This window comes from Empidonax traillii, unplaced genomic scaffold, assembly GCF_003031625.1.
Source record: "Empidonax traillii isolate 1590-97213 ecotype Southwest subspecies unplaced genomic scaffold, ASM303162v1 scaffold1251:size145019, whole genome shotgun sequence".
Taxonomy (NCBI): domain Eukaryota; kingdom Metazoa; phylum Chordata; class Aves; order Passeriformes; family Tyrannidae; genus Empidonax; species Empidonax traillii.
The window spans coordinates 83,782-100,818 of record NW_020956444.1 but is presented as its reverse complement, the minus strand read 5'-3'; the positions used below and the strand labels follow the sequence as shown (position 1 = coordinate 100,818).

At 37.1% G+C, this 17,037-nt stretch overlaps 1 protein-coding gene across 1 annotated transcript in view; it reads right to left on the bottom strand.

Annotated features, from left to right (window-relative positions):
• Positions 1-13,747: 13,747 nt before the first annotated feature.
• Positions 13,748-17,037, bottom strand: part of LOC114069399 (SLAIN motif-containing protein 1-like) — a 64,670-nt gene continuing 61,380 nt past the window's right edge. The window contains exon 6 of the mRNA XM_027906151.1: positions 13,748-14,200. Within this exon, the coding sequence (XP_027761952.1) occupies positions 14,182-14,200 (19 nt within the window). The 3' untranslated portion in view covers positions 13,748-14,181. The remainder of the gene's footprint in view (positions 14,201-17,037) is intronic.

Genomic DNA, 17,037 nt, shown 5'->3' with positions numbered 1-17,037 from the left:
GATCGAAAAGGCCCAAGAGTTCTCATGTACAGGCTGTGCACCTCTGTTCAAATTTCTAAGCCAAGTTGCTGAACACATTAGAAGACCAAGGGAGACAGAAGGACTCAAAATTAGCCTTATATGTTCTGCTGGTCATTTTTCTTCTCAGCAGTGGTAAGAGTACTGTATTACATAACAGCAGTAGTCATGTGTTTTACTAGCTTGCAATTGCTAGCTTAAAAACATTAAAACCCTGACATGTGTTTGGTCTTGTCAGTTTTTTTTATGTACTCTCATTTATCTGTGAAGGAAGTCCCAAAGCTCACTCTTACTAGTGAAAGGGCACAGCCCCCACCCAGTCTTCTTTCATTCTCTTGAAAAATAAAACTATCAGTAAGAAAAATCTACTGTAATAAAAAGTAAAATCTTCAGAAATTAGTATTTTACCCTAGTAATCAGTATCCTAAAAGTCCATTAAATCTTCTTGACAATCCAAGGATGTCCTGCTTGTTGGAGGCAATATGTGGAAGGAATTTTAAAGTATGATGTGGCAAGTACTCAGGTCATACACCTCAGCATGAGGCTATGATGTGGGATGTAAGGCCTGCATCAAAATTTTCAGAAGAGTAATGTGGAAAACACATAAATATTTGGATGATACCCATCAGTGAATATCTACAATTATGACTTCAGTATTGCCATAAAACTTCACATCCTCTATAGTCACCCTAGAGGAGTGCCCTGGAAAAAAGTAGGAGTCAAATCCTGAGACCAAGTAAAACCTGAAACAGCAATAAGAAAATTAGGGTAACCATACTTTGTTCGCAAACCACATCCTCCAGAAATCACTTTTACTTGTTTTGCTCTTGGGTGAGCAGGGTGGGGGGAAGTATTTGTTGCCATTTTACCTTTTCTTGACCTTCATTTCCCAGTTTGTGTGAGTAGCTCACAAGTCTGTTTACCCTAAAGGAACAGAACAGTGGTGAAACCCAGGGAGTCAGAAAATGGATCTCTTTGAAACTATCAGGAAAAAGGTTAATGACAAATCCCCAAGATGCTCACATCTTCCCAACACATGATCAGCCTTTGCAGGGGCAGGAGAGAAACAAACCAAGATGACAAAACCAAAACTGGTGGATTTGGTAAGTTTTAGTTTGAGTTGCAAGTGAGATGGCAGAATTCAGGCAAACTGGATTTTTCTTTTTACTTCCTCTTTTTTTTTTTTTTTTTTTTTTTTTTTTTTTTTTTTTTTTTTTTTTTTTTTTCATAAATTAAACTGGACCGAGCATCATAACTACTAACGGATGATCACAGAACCAGACTGGAGTTTGCCAAAGTTACAGGAAGCACATCCTACAAATGTGGCTCCATTGGTCTTCTTAATGTGCTAGCATAGATGTAGCAGGAAGGATTCACTTCTGCTGTAGTCGAATACTTGACACGTACAGTAACCAGGTGCATACACTTTTAATGCACATTTATATGAGTACATAGATAACTATACATATGTTTATGTATTTACACATCTAAATATAAAAAATATATATTGAATGTTACGTAATATAAAATGTATAGTACACAGAATGTTTTTCATTAGTTTTATCTGACAAAATTTACAATGAAATCAAGAATTTTTTAAAAACCATATCAATCTGAAAAAAACGTAGTCTACTATCTTCTAAAATAAATCCAAACATGCCACTTTTAATGTGTTCTATAAGTTTGATTTTAAGGAGTTTTTATTATACTTGGAAACTAATTCATGCCATAGTATGAGTAATGTAAGCTATGTATGTCACACATGCAAACTATGAATGTCTGCCAACTATTGGACTAGTCTATTGCATTTTTAAATTTTGTGTTCATTAGCATTAATAATAAAGACAACTGAGCACTGACAGAAATATTTTTATTGTTTTTTGATGTGGATATAAAAGTTTGAAATACTGACAAATCATGCCCTACTCACAGTGAATGGCTATATTATGAATTGGAATGAAAATATGTCTAAACATTTATTAAGTGGTATTAATAAGTTCCAAAGATAATTGGTTATGAAATAATTTTATAATTTTACCATTTTAAGTATTTGTAATTTAAAATTCTTCACAGCATCAAATTTTGTAACTTTCATGGCCATTTTATGACAACAGAAAAGATATTATTTTCAAAAAAAAAATTAGAACTTCATATTTTCATAGGAGATGGAAAGAGACTGTGAAATTAATACTCTGCTTCAAGCATCTCCATAGGTTATGAAGATAATTCCTGTATCTAACTACTAAAATGATCTTGTTAAATTTGTTTGCCCAAATTTCAGAGAACAACAGACAAAGAATATGGCAAGTTCCTTAATATTTGCAACTCATTATTCAGTATCTTGAAAGCATTTGACCTTTGCAGAAGTGTTCATACTTTAGTTGCTGTATTTTACTTACAAATGTCTTCATAGGAAGATCTATGTGTCACATATAGGTGAGGTCATTTAATACTTGTTTACGTATATACTACATTTATGAGAGAAATCAAATTATTTTTAGTTGACAGAATAAATTGACATTGTAATACTTAGTATACAAGTCAAATGCCTTTAAATTACTGTATTTATAAACATATCTATGCATAATGCATTTTTATCTCTAAGTGTACATACATATACAAATATGCATATATTACAAAAGCAAAAATTTTGGTCACAACATAAAGGATGCAGAAAAAAAATAGAGAAGGTATAGTTGGGAGTAAAAATACCAAAAATTTCAAGTATGTGTAATTTACTGAGACTTCTGTGCTTTTGCCTTAACTGAAGAACTTACAGCTTTCATAGAAGTAACCAAATTTTCCAGCTATTCAAGGTCTGACCATGATTACTCCAGCCTTCCCAATGAGATTCAAAACCTGCAGTAGAATCACATTTCATGGCACTCCTACACAAGAGCAGGATTGCCAACTGTGGGGTCTTGGCCAAATTCCAAATTAAATAATTACAATCTGTTTCCTCTGTTCCTCTCGCTTCCTGTCAATGCATAAGTTAGCAGAGCATACTGCCCTGTTCTGCAGTTTCACACTTTGCAGGGAGACATCTGCTCTGTCTTGCAGCTGGAGGAGACTGCATTTCAATACTAGAAAATGGGAGCCTTCCAAATCCATTGTCAGTTTAGAGTATTTGGGAGTGTTTCAGGATGAAAAGCAGAATTTATATGTAGAATCAGTATCTTAACACTCAGAGTTTCTTTAAGCATATGTCAACTCCATGTTAAGTGGATCTAAATCACCCCTTTTTAACTGACTTTGTTAAGTTTTATAAACATGTTTTAAAAGGCTTTTAAATCTTTGTGTATCTTTCAGTTGTATAGTTGGAAAGATTTATTATAATCTGGAATTCATTAAATAGTGCTTAATTATTTGAATAGGCATTAAGGATGTCTACAAGGTTGAGTGTAGAAAGCCATGAGCTGCAGAGATCCTTGTACTCCAAGCTCAGGCTAAAGTATTTTCATTGCTTCCAGAGCAAAGCAGACTAACTTCTATTCAACTCAAATCTTGGGTAGAATGAGCTAACGCCAATCTGTTGTAGTGCAGGTGGCTGCTAAATGATGTGTAACTACTTACAAAGGCAAGGCTAAGTGTTTGAACCATTTGACTGTACAAATATAGCAAGTCCATTATAATTTATTGGCTGTATTAAAGAAGAAAAAAAGGGGTTGTTTGCTTATATTCAGAAATTTCGTAGATTGATTTGGGTTGGAAGGAACCTGCCATAGGCAGGGACACCTTCTACTAGACCAGGTTGCTCAAAACCCCATCCAATCCGACCTTGAACATTTCCAGGGATGGGACATCCACAGCTTCTCTCAGAACCTGTTCCAGTGTCTCACCACCTTCACCATAAAGAATTTCTTCCTAACATATAACGTAAACCTGCCCTTTCAATTTAAAGACATTCCACCTTGTCCTGTCACTGTATGACCATGTAAAAAATCCCTCTCCAATCCCTCTCCAATGCATTTGATTGCATTTGTTTGAAAGAATCAACAAAGAACTGGCAATATTTATTTTAAGGTATTTCATTACTTAAATGCACTTTAGAGGATTTGACAGATCAGGAGCAGGTGAGATATTCAGGACTCCATACCCTGGAGAAAAGAAGGCTGGGTGAGGATCCCACTGATGCGTATAAATACCTGACGGGGAAGTAAAGGAAACAAAGCCAGACACCTCTCAGTGATGCCTAGCGAAAAGACAAGAGGTAGTGAGAAAAGACTGAAACACAGGAAAGTTCACTTAAAAGAAAAACATTCCGTAGTGGAAAACTGGAACAGGTTGCTTAGAGAGGCTGTGGAGCTTTCATCCTTGGAGATACTGAAAACCTGGCAGGGCAGAGCCCTGGGCACCCTCCTGTGTAAGTGACCCTGCTTGGAGTGAGATGTTGGAGTATATGATCTCCAAAGGTCTCTGCCAACTTCAACAATTTAGTGATTCAAATGTAGTCTATTTTATTGAGTGTGTAAGTCCCATATGGACCTAAAAATTTTGCCACTGTCAGAGAATGGGCATGAGATCAGACAGGTTACTGCAACTGAAAAAAAGTTCCTATTTTTGCCCTTACCTATTCCTATTTCAACGTTGGTCAAGTTTTTTTCATTAATCATTTTTCTTTACTTGATCATTAAAAGTATACTTTGAGATTATAGTTCAAGAACCGATGTTTTGATATGCAGCATTGAGGAAGAAAAGATATAAGTACAAGATTGAGTAGATATTTTGGAAAGCTTCTCTTAAAATGCACCAAAACTGAGTTCCTTGTGAGATAGCTGGACAGCTGAAATAAATGGAAGTTTGCCAGGCAAAGATGTGTTGAGCTTTCTTAGAAAATAATTTAGTTTAGTTCAGTTTAGTTTAGTTCAGTGTAGTTTGGCTTATAATGCTAATAATAAATATGTTTACTTTTAGTTTTAAGTAAATATTCAAAGTCTGCATGTCTTCTTTCTGTAGACTAGCATATCTGGGGTTTGTCTACCATTTCATATCCTTCAAGAGGGATTAAGTTATGGTTGGGCCTCACATTGCATTATCTCATCGTATAGCCAATATGATGCCCTGATCTCTTAAGAATTTGTTTTTCTGAATATTTTTTTCTATAACCGAATTAAATAAGGTGAACTATTTCTTCTTTTGGAGGGTAGGAAGCAAAGGAATATCTTATTTGTAAGGTGACACTAAGCTACTGTATACACTTTCCTCCATTTTGTCCCATAAACAATTGTATGCCATTTCAAGTGATGTTGAAGCAGTAATTCTGTTGCTCAGAAACCTTTGACTTTGTTGTGCTTCTTGAAAAGTGGGAAGGAAGTTGTGAAATACACATCATATATATACAGATGTCAAGTACAGTTAATGAAGATAAGCAGATGCATTCCTTAATAGCAATTAAGAAGGAGGTCGGAACACATTGCCCACTTCAATTAGGAATGTTCTCTTCAAGGCTCCTTGCTTAAAAAGGCTTGTCAGTTCCTTCACCTAATTTTTATCAGTATGCTTTTATATTACTCCTTAAAGCATATACCACACTAAAATTACACCAGACTTCTATGTAATACAGGATTATAGATTTGCAGCTGCAACTGCAGTGTAAGTACTTAAGACTGTGACATTTTGCTGTAATAAGCACACAATACGCACCAAAAAACTACTGCACAATAACTGAAAGATGTTAAAATAAAAGTTATCTCACACTGGAACTCTACAAAATATTTGTCATACATATGACTCTCCTTTCAGTATGTCCCAGAAAGAGATTTTTCTATTTTTACAATGATAAAAACACTAAATTATCTTTACATATTGGTCCATTACCACCACCGATCTTTGCTGCTTGTAGCAGCATACACTACTAGCCTTTACTGAGTTTCACACTGATGGCTGCAGACCACCTTGTGGATGGTTTAAAAAATTATGAATTTAGGACAACATTAGAGTTTTTTAGATAAATATTCTCCATGGTGTTCATGAGGACATCATGTATGACAAAATCAAGGAAAATTCAAAGTCCAACCTCTAAGCTAGTCAGTCCTTATTCCTGTCTCATGTAAATCAAACACGTCATTGTCCAAACTACCATTGCATTGCACAGCCTCTTGAAAAGACCCCTCTTTCTGTTCATGTTCCTGCTGTATCCAAGTGATTCTGTGCTGCCTCCTGCTAAAACTACCTTCCCACTCTGAGTTTGGACAACACGGATTGTGAAATGCGATATGGGAGGAATGGAAACTTAATCCTATGGCTGCAGGGCCAGCAAGGACCCACCAAGGGCACCTCCTTTAAAGACCTACCCTCTGGCATCTCCCTTGCTCTGAAGCAGAAGACAAGCAGAATGGGTGTCTTTGTCATGGCTACTGCTTTGACTGAGCACAGTCAACTGGACATTCTGGGCCTGAAAAAATGGTTTCTTGTTTGTGTGCAAGGGACAGGGTCGGCAAAGACGAACTGAATTGTATTCAAAGGAGCTGCACTCATGGAAGGGAAGGGACCTTTAAAATCTTTTCTCAGGGCTGCCAAATTGGCAGCTCACTTGGTAGAACTGTAACAGAAAAACGTTCTTGAACAAAAAAAGACAGAGGCAGAGGGAACAGTTTCTGATGCAGCTAGGTACTATGTAGATTATTCTGCAGCTCGTGGTCCTCAGCTTTTAAAAGGCACATCAGCCTTTGCAGTCATGGCATATGACCCTTAATATAGCAGAAAACCCAATCTGGGATGACACAGGATTTCTCAGTGGCCATGTACTGCCACATGTCTATTAGATATGCATTGGACATGATGTGGACTCCGTAGGCTCACACAGACATTGGAGGACAATTCAATGGAGATAGATTTTGTTTCTTCCAAAGCTGATCTACTTTGAAACCATTGAAACTGGTATAAGAACCAAACCAAATCCCAGCAAGTGAAGAAAATTGAGGAAATTTATTGACAAACCCGTTCTACTACTCTGAGCCAAATTGCTGTAGACCAGATCAGAAGCACTTTAGGAAGAATGATTCAGGAGGCATCTAAACTTTTCATACAGATTACTCCCTTAGCCTATCTTGATTTAACCTACACATGTGTTCACTGTTTTTATAGCTATTCTCAGCCTTCTCACCTCTCTGTTTTTTTGGTGTGATTTCTATTTATTTTTCTGACTACTAGTGTTTCTATACTTTCATTTAGTGAGAAAGCTGTAATTTGAATTCTGAGTTTTCATCATGTATTTGGGTATTGGGGTTATTTATTTGGGGAAACCTTTTCAGAAAGATGTTGTAAAGTTCCAAGTGACTAAAACATGTAGGAGAGCCCTTGTGTAAGGCAGAGTATATAACATACATCTCTAGCCCACACAGGTATCAAGGAATCAGAGAATGTCTCTGGAAAATTCCAGGGATGAGACCCAGTAATGTAAATAATTACTTGCTCTTTGCAAATATTTATTTGGAGTAAATAAAAAGTAAGAGAGGTTCTGGTGCAATGACTCACCTACTGACTGATATGATAAACAATTACAAACAACTGTGAAAATGACTCCATTAGATTTTTTTTCATTTCATAGTTTTTCACAGAAGAGTTATTCACTTCCTCATCATCTATTTCCTCTTCTCGGTATAAATAATGTCACAATAAATCCTCTGTTCAATGTTTCTCATTAAATGATACAAGTTGGAATGTTAGAGCCAAAAAACAGCTAAGAAAACCAGGAATAGTGTGTCATAGTGTGGCTAATATGCTAAGAGAACCAGACACCCTGTAATACCTCAGCTATCACTGATGTCAGAATACATAAAACAGTTTAAAACACCACAAGTTACAGTAATGACTTTACTTTCATTAAAGAGAGGAACACTTTATTGCAACCATTTTTTTAGTACATGAAAACAAACTTGCTTAGGGTCTATATTGAACCATGCATACATCAAACAGCTGCACAACCCTGGATTGTGTAGAGCCAGCTCCTCAAGGGGAAGCAGCATAGTTATGTTACCACAGATGATTGACTGGCCCTTGTGCACGACATGGTTAATTAGCCTGAGCTCATCACCAGAATAATGCTGCTGTGCTGCTTGTCAGATCTAAGGTAGCATCATCCCCATGTCACACCATATAAATACAGATACCAGCTCTCAGAGCACACTGAAGAGAAAGGGCAGTACAGTAGAAAAAGGGCAGAAGGCCTCAAATATTCAGTCTGAGCCCATCAATGACAGAGTCTACAGAGTTTCACAGGATTATTTCTGCTTCAGGATAAGTAGTCCCGTTGAAAATTAAAACTTGTCTTTAGAGAAACATTTAGTCTAGATTTAAAAATTGCCAGTGATGCCACACTTCTTAGGTACAGCCTAAGAATATAGCCTAAGAATAAGGTGAATATAGCCACTAATGTAATGGATTGGTAAGAAAAAAAGTGCCTTTATTTTTGTTTGAATTTTTAGCTTCACCTTCTTGACAGAGGAGCTTGTCAAACCTCTGACTGCTAGACTGAACAGCTCTTTGCTGTTTGTCCTGTTTTGTGTACCGTGACCAGTTATCCTTAAGTCATCACGTTGATAAGCTAAGTAGATTGCACCGCTGGAGACTTTCCAGATCCTTAATATTCCCATGGCTTTTCTTTGACCCTTGTCCAAATTATTCACATCCATCATGAATTCTGAGCACTAGAACTGGACACTCTATTCCAAGTAGCAATCACTTCTCTGCCAAATGCAGCAATGACTTCACCTTTCACTTCTATCCGATGGATAAACCTAGGGATAGTATTTGCCTTTTTGAGGTTTTTTGTGAATCTGTGTTTCATAGGAAAGTCCTCACTCCTGTTTTTATGGCTTACATTTTTGTTCTTTTATGTTAGACCCTCTATTTCACTGTATTTTTTGTCTATTCTTGCTTACACGGTGTCCCTGGATAGTCTTTGTTGTTGATTGATCCATCTCTTCTTAATTTTTTCACTCCTGTTATCTGTGTGTCATCACCAAATTTTGTCAGACAGAATGCTATGTCCTTTTGCCCAACCAGTTGTAAAAATGCTCAATGACATAGAGTAAAAAATAGTCCCTCTGGCACCTCGTCGAAAACATAGTTAATCAAAAAAGACATGGAAACTCTCTTTTTTTACAGTTATGTTTGGAGATAAGCAGTTTTGCATCAATGTAATGTGTGCTACATTGACCTGTTTTTCTGTATTGTATTAATAAAGATCTCATACAGGTACCAAGTCAAACCTCTACTAGAAGTTCCTCAGTTCTCCAACTAAATTTGGATCTTCGTTCAAATTATTCAGTAACTTTGCCAAGATAAATTTCTCTCAATTTTATTGACTGAAATAGTGATATTAACATTTCTCAATATTTTTAATCCGTGTATATATATTGATCCATTATTTGTCCTAATACTGTGCTCTGACTGCCAAGCCTGCATTATCCAGGTCTGGGCTTTTATCCATTTTCTGTTATAAAATAATGACACAATATTAACTTCTCTCCAGTTCTCTGGAAATTCCAAGGCTTCTTGAAAATCAAGACCAGAGGTTCTTTACACTAATCTCAACATTAAACTTGACAAGGATTTGGTGGCAGGACTGTTGGAACTGCTAACTTAAAATTATGTGACATCTTGCACCTGTACCTATCATTAATACCACTGGAGGATATCAGATCAGCATCACCCAACAGGAAGACATTATTCTTTTTTTCTCCCCAGTCCATAATACAGAACCAAAACACTTATGGAGTGTTTCTGCCTTTTCTGTGTCAGTCATTGCAATTCTGTTAGTCATCCTGCCTTTATTATTGTTAGTATTGGTTTTGTTTGGATCTACTCAGAAAATACTTTTTCTTTAACCCACATGGTTAGAGGTTTCCACTTCCATTCCTTAATCTTCATTAATTTTCTTTATGTGCTGGCTTCTATGGTGTTCACTGATATCAGTCATAAATATATCCCTGATTTCACTCATAAATATGTCTTCTTTTTTATTATTTGTTCTGCTCTGATTTCTCTTACATTAAAACTGCTTCTTTTCTTAGATAAAACACTCTGTTTTCTTTGGAATACTGTCACATTTTCAACATCTAGTAAAATATTTCTAAAGAGGTCCTAGTTTTTCATAATTCTTTTCATATTATTTCTTCTAATTGGATATATGTATCATACTGAATGATAAGAGTCAGTACTGTGCATACAACTAAGAGATGCAGACTGAACAGAACAGGCTGCCACTCTCAGATGATTCAGGCATCCTGCCACTTTGGCCATCCAGCAATGGACCAGCACAGGCTTAATGGGAGCAAAGAATCCCAGAAGGATCTGGTTACCATTCCTTTGTACAGAACGTAGTGAAAGCATTCCCATCACCAGACAGAAGTACCACCATCATGTGGTGGTGAGCAGAAAAAGACATATAGAAAAGTTTTTCTTACACTGAAGAATTAAACTCTCATGGCATTCAACAGCTATATCTCCATAATAGCATACACCAGACCAGTGTCAGACATGGAAAAAAAATTCATTTCTCTTAAAATTTAGTTGAAGTCTTGATGGTCATTTTAATAATGTATACTGCTTGTGCATGCTTAAAATGTGTTTTCACCCCTGCAAGAAAAAAGTGGCAGCTTTTTTTATAATTATTCCTGCTTTGAGGCAATGAAAGGAAGCAATAAAAATAAAAAGAAAAATCCCTCATACGGTCTTGGGGTTGTTTTTTCTTTGGTTGTGGTAAGTAGAAGCTTTAATGTGCATTTTTGGACACATATATGAAGGATACAACTTACTCTTCTGTTGTCTGATCCCAGGAAAGGGCAGAGTATCATTCTATTCTTTTTCTTGGCTCCACATATCTAGGCTGCCAGCCCATATGCTTTCTGTAGCACCTCTGCAAATGTAATATCAAGCCTTACAAATCCCAATTGTTCTTTTGATGTGTGGCACTAGTGTTTTTCCACTTAGCCTTCCATGACACCAGTTTCATGGCAGACCAGCATGGTCAGACCAGAGGCCAGATGTGCCAGGTGGAAATAATCTCCACTAACTCTAAATGACTAGAGGACAGATACCTACATAACCATACTAGGTTTCCTTTTCAGTCAGTGGAGAAAAAGAGGCACCCTCAAACTGAGATCCATTTTAACTATTTTGGAGATCTGTATTAGAATATCACAGGGGGCCCACTATTCTCCAACCATAAAATGACACTTTAGCAGTAAAAAGAATTTAAAGGGAATAGCTCAGATGTAGATGTTCTTAAAAACTGTTATTCCCCTGTGCTGGGCACTCCAAGGATAGCTTTTGAGCTCTTACAGAATAATGTGCTTCTTGGAGAGACAGGTGAAAACAGAAACCAAGTGCTGTTAGCTGAAGTGTTCTTTCTTTGGATCTCTTGGTCTTCAATTCCAAAGGAGATTTAGGGAAATTATGGAGTTCTGTTGTTCCTAGACAACAGTCAAAACCTTTGTTTAAAGATCTTTCCACAGAAAGACTACTAATAACCATTATCTTTTACTAACCTTAGAAGCCAAGGGAGAAAACTTGTCTCTAAATCAGTTGAAAGCGAGGTATATTAATCGGAAAAGGAAAAAAAGAAGTTTTTCTCCAGCTAGTTTTTACCCAAATGTAACAAATGTCAGAGACCAAATGTGCTCAGATATGGAATTTTCTGTTGATATCACGTGAGAGGTACAAGAAGTAGTGATGGGCCTCAGTTACTTATGCCCTGTGGTCACTAAAGGAAAATATTGCAGTTTTTACCTCTCACCCTTTTCCAGTGTGCAATGTTTTTTCCCTTTCCCTATGTGCTTGATGAAATAATTTTGACTGTAAAACTTAATTGGCTTAATGCAGTTTGGCACAACTGCCACCACTTTCTGAGATGAGATAGTAAATTGTTTGGACAACACTCTCAGGCACATGGTGTGATTCTCAGGGCGTCCTGTGCAGGGCCAGGAGTTCATCTTGATGATCCTGTTGGGTCCCTTCCAACTTGACATATTCTGTGATTCAATGATATTTGGTTCAAGGAACTTAAAGGCTCTACAGATATTCCTGGTTAGGCATGACTTGCCCTTGGCAAACTGCATTATTTTCCTCCATATACTTGGAAATGATCTCCAGGAGGATTTGCTCTATAACTTCACAACAGACTGAAGTGAGACTGACTGGCCTGTAGTCTTCTAGATCCTCTTCCTTGCACTTTCTGAAGATGTACATGACATTTGTCTTTTTCACATCTTCAAGAACCTCTGGCACTCTCTACCACTTTTCAAAGATGACGATAAAGAGTATCTAAATGGCATAAACCAGCTCTGTTGGCAATCTTTGATGCAATTCTGTCCAGTCCCATGGTCTTGTGTATGTCCAATTTGCTTAAGAGGTCTCTAATTCCAGCTCGCCTTACGTGAGGTAACATTTCTCTCCCCAGATTCTGACACAGTGATTAAGGAAGCTGGAAAGGAGACCTTGCCGGTAATAACCAGATCACTGAGTCGATCTGTCTTTTCTATATCCTTCATCATCAAGTCATCCATCCTATTCAGCAGTGGATCTGTATTTTTTGTTGGTCTTCCTTTTGCTCCCAATGTACTTAGCAGTCCCTCCAATTGCCTCCCCTATCATTAATCAGTTTAAACTCCATCCAGGCTTGGGTTTTCATAACTTTACCCCTTTAAGCTCTAGCAATAATTTCCATACTCCTCCTTAGCTGATCCCCACTTCCCCCATCTGTGTATTTCCATTTCGTGTTTGAGCTCAGCCAGGAGTTCCCTGTTCAGCCAAGTTGGCTGCCTGCCACACCTGCTGTTTCCTGCATATCCAAATGATCCTCTTGTGCTTTGAGGAGTTGTCCCTGGAGATCATTGCCCTGCCCTGCTCCTTTTAGTGAGGCCTTACTGCAGAAGTCACTGCCAAAGATTTCAGCATTTCTACAATTCTGCTAGAAGAACAGTTTATGTTAGGGTTTCCTAATCCACTTTAGACAGAGAAAACCAGGTAAACTGATTAAACCAAAGAAATTAATCCAATTAATTTTTCCTGAAATGAGCTAAGGGAGTACTCACAAATTGCTTTACTGGCTGGATACAGGGCAGTAACTAGCATAGAGGTGGTAACGAACAGCTGGAGGGAAACAGACCACTGAAAGTTGGTGAATCTGTCTTCAAAACCTCAAATTGGCAATATTTGGAGTAAAATTAGGAAAGGTTGATCTGGTACCAATCAAAGTGGTTACTTTTCAAGTTATGTCACAGAACCCCCAACACACAAATTTATATTCACATTTATATATATATGTGCAATAATTGAAAGAAGAATTTTAAATTCATTTTGACATTTTAGATACCTTATGTACCTCTAGAGACCTGGGGTATTTTAACTCTAAATGTCTCTTATTAACACAGTTTCATTTTCTCTTAAATATTTCAATATTATTTCATCTGTGAGAATGAAAGGTTCTGATAATAATTCCAAGCATGGATTTTTGGCCAAATGAGTGGCAGTATTCAAGATCATCTCAGACAAGGGTAATACTTTGAAGCTGCAGCTTCATGATCTGGATTATATCCTCAACTTTCAGGAAAAAAAAAAAAAAGTAAAAAAGTAGAAAGTAGAAATTTCAAGAGATGACCACAGTCCTGATCTATCAATCCCCAATTAAACAACAAATAACCAAAGTTTGTATTTACAAGTACAGGTTGAATTAATCATGTTTCTGGTAAATAACCAAACTAACAGAGGAAAATATTATTCAGTTCCAGCCTTATATTTATTGCAACAGTTTTATAAAATTCAGTCACAAATAAATTATAAACATCAGTGCTTTGAAAAACAAAATAGGCAGAAATTTTCCTCTGTATTTCAAATACATACACTTTTTTTAGTTATTCCCTGGATAAAAATTTTAATGTTCTCTCCACTGTTTGTGTTTTCATAACAATTTTGCCATTGTTAAGTCTCCTCCCCTTTACTGGAAATAACATTTCATTTTTCCCTCTCTTCAAACATCCTACTTTGCAGATGAGCAGGATACAGAAAAAGGCACACCTACTTACTGAATCTAAACATGCCTGAGTTATCATGACATCTTCAAAGTGCTCCTCTTCCTTCCACTCTGCCCCCCACCCTTGTTGCCACATCCATATTACAATTGCTTTTGATGTCAATGTGTCTGGATTCCTGGTCCTAGTGTCAACCATCATTTAGGATACTTAAAAGAAAAATTGAAAGAGGAAGAACAAGTCAGACTAGGCCTATGTTTTGTTGCAGGAAGCCTTCAAAACATGAATCATTTTAGGCATGGGAATAGTCGGATTAAAATCAGGGAGTTTAAACCATTTGTTTTAAGAAGCTGTGAAAATAACTTACAAGACCAAGGACCAAGAGCCAAATCTAGATCCATGACTGTACACATAGCATAACTTGGTACATTGAGCTGTGCTAGGAACCAGGAACAAAATACACAGATTAATGGTATCAGCAATGCTAAAGCCCGAGTAGTAGTTTTCAGCTGCCTGAACACCTGTGACAGGAATAATTGAAGGTGTCCTGCCAGCTCTCCCCAGTATCTCTTTTTGTGTGCCATAGTTGATGTGCTCAGTGTAATGGTTGGTGAGAAGCCTCCCTGAGATCTCTGGGTCATCTCCAACAGATCCCCTCCCTACTTGCTCTCCCCCACGTCGCAGTTAATAACCAAACTTTTTAGTTACATTCCCTGTGACATTTTGGATAAATCCCACATCTAAACCAGTGAACCTCCTGTGATAGTCAGCTTCTAAGCACGCAAAAGATTGCTACTATTTTGGCACAGCCAAGCAGCTGAACATATATCTTATGTTTACACATAATTGGAATTTTAAATTATGCGTCTTTTCCAAGAAACCCAGTCTGGCAGGTAGACTGTATGCACACATAACTCACTTCTAAGGCATAAACTCCATGAAGAATACAGCAGTCATAACCATCTCCCTTATGGAATTTAAAACCAAGGTATTTGCTATGCAAAAAAATGGCATTTACTATTAAAAAAAAAAAAAAGTTATTCACTGTCTTCTTTCTTTCCAGTCCTTTATATGGTAACTCAAGAAGCACAGTATCTTTTAAAAAGCAGGAGATGATGACACTTTTTTCAAATGTCAGTTTACCTTTTCTCACCTGTAAAAGGTGTATCAGACATTAGGCTGCAGGGTGCTCATGACAAGAAGCAAAGCTTATTTATCACTGCTGTTCATCTGTACTATTATAAGAAAATCAAAAGTGCAGCCAAGATTGATGAGTCTGGAGAAGAGAAACTTAGAAGGAGAAGATTACTCCTCTCCAGCAATTAGGACACTCACTCACAAATGTGGGCTTCTCGTTCCTACTTGAATTTCTTCATTTGATATGAAACAGCCACTACCTAGCATGAACACTGAGTGCATTCATGATTTTCTTTTCTTGATAAATTATGTATGAATGTAAAGAAAAAAAAACCCAATGAAATCTTTCTTCACCAGAGAGAATCCCTCATCAACACATTTCAAAACTCATCACATAAAAGCTGGATTTGCTTTCTGAGACTAAACAGGATCTATTCAAGTATTTGTTTAGAGTAAGGATGGTAAGGTCACTACAAGTCAGTTAGCAGAAGTTTTTAATTCAGAAATCAAATTAGTTTGGATTTCTATTTGTATTTCTTGTTATATATGAAAAGAGCAGAAACTCATTAAGCTGCAACTTGTGAGACAGTCTAAGAATTATTTCTAAATTCAGATTTTTTAGTATAGCATAAAAAGTAAAGACATATCAGTGTTAACACTGGCACAGATACACACAAATTTAAAATTGTTGGTGGAAAAAGTCTTTTACATTTCTTAAAATGAACTGTAAATAAGACCGAGTCTACCTGAATGCCATGTGAAAGACTGCCTTGCTAATCTGGAATTTCTCTCATTGTATTCGTGTATTTTTGTTCTTCTGCACTTAGAAGATTTTCTAAAATATGTGTGTGGGGGGGGGGAAGGGAATACCTTGGGCCTCTACAAAAATATTTAAATTCAGTTTAGTTTCCAGTACCATCTACTCTCCTTTTCCAACTCTAAACAAAATAAGCAATAAAACATGTCTTAGATTTCAAGCCTAGAATTGCACAGGTGGGTTCTTTTTCTTTAAGTAAATTTATTTAACATTTTAAAAAGAACTATCGAGAACATTATGTCTTCATATACAGGTTCATTCTTTGGGCTCTTTTCAACAGAATAATTACCTTAAGTCAATTATATAATGGGTGTTTTCAGTCCCAAATCCCAAAATACAGTCAATACATATGCATGCATATTTCTGCAGAACATCATGCAGAACCTCTGTGAAAATCTAACCTTGGCAATCAAGGGAAACTACACTCTTATCACCATCCTAGCAAAACTAGCAATGCTCTGTCTGTACTGGCACCTGATCTATCGATAAGGTCACCTAGGGCAGTCCACAAGCAAGAAGGCAGCATTCCTGCTCCAAGGCACAGGACCATTACTTCCCAGGCTATACATTACACACAGCTTTTGCCTGATCCAGGCAGCAAAAGGAGAAGTATGCCGAATGTTTACTGTTCCTCAGAATTCTTGAAAATCACTGGCTATGTTGCTTCCACAAGGTTGCATTTTCTGCCTGGAAATTTAATTATGGTATATTTAAGAGAATTTTAAATATTCATCCAATATTCAGTGTGGAAATCCTGAATGATATCCCGATCTCCCTTCTGCATAACCTGGATTTGATTGCAGCACCGAGATCAACAGCACAGGAGGTTCACTGAGAACATGTCCCGTATGCAGCACGTTTCGTGTTTACTTTCACATTTAAAACTTGAAGAGGGTAGATTGAGATTAGATATTAGGATGAAATTCTTTACTGTGAGGGTGGTGAAGCACTGGAACAGGTTGCTTGGAGTAGTTGTGGTCGCCCCACCTGTCCCCCATTCCTAGGACACAAGGAATGCCCACTTTCCTAGGACATTCCCTAGATCAGGTAAACAAAGGGGAGTTTGTGTTGTGGTGCATGCATCAAGCGCTG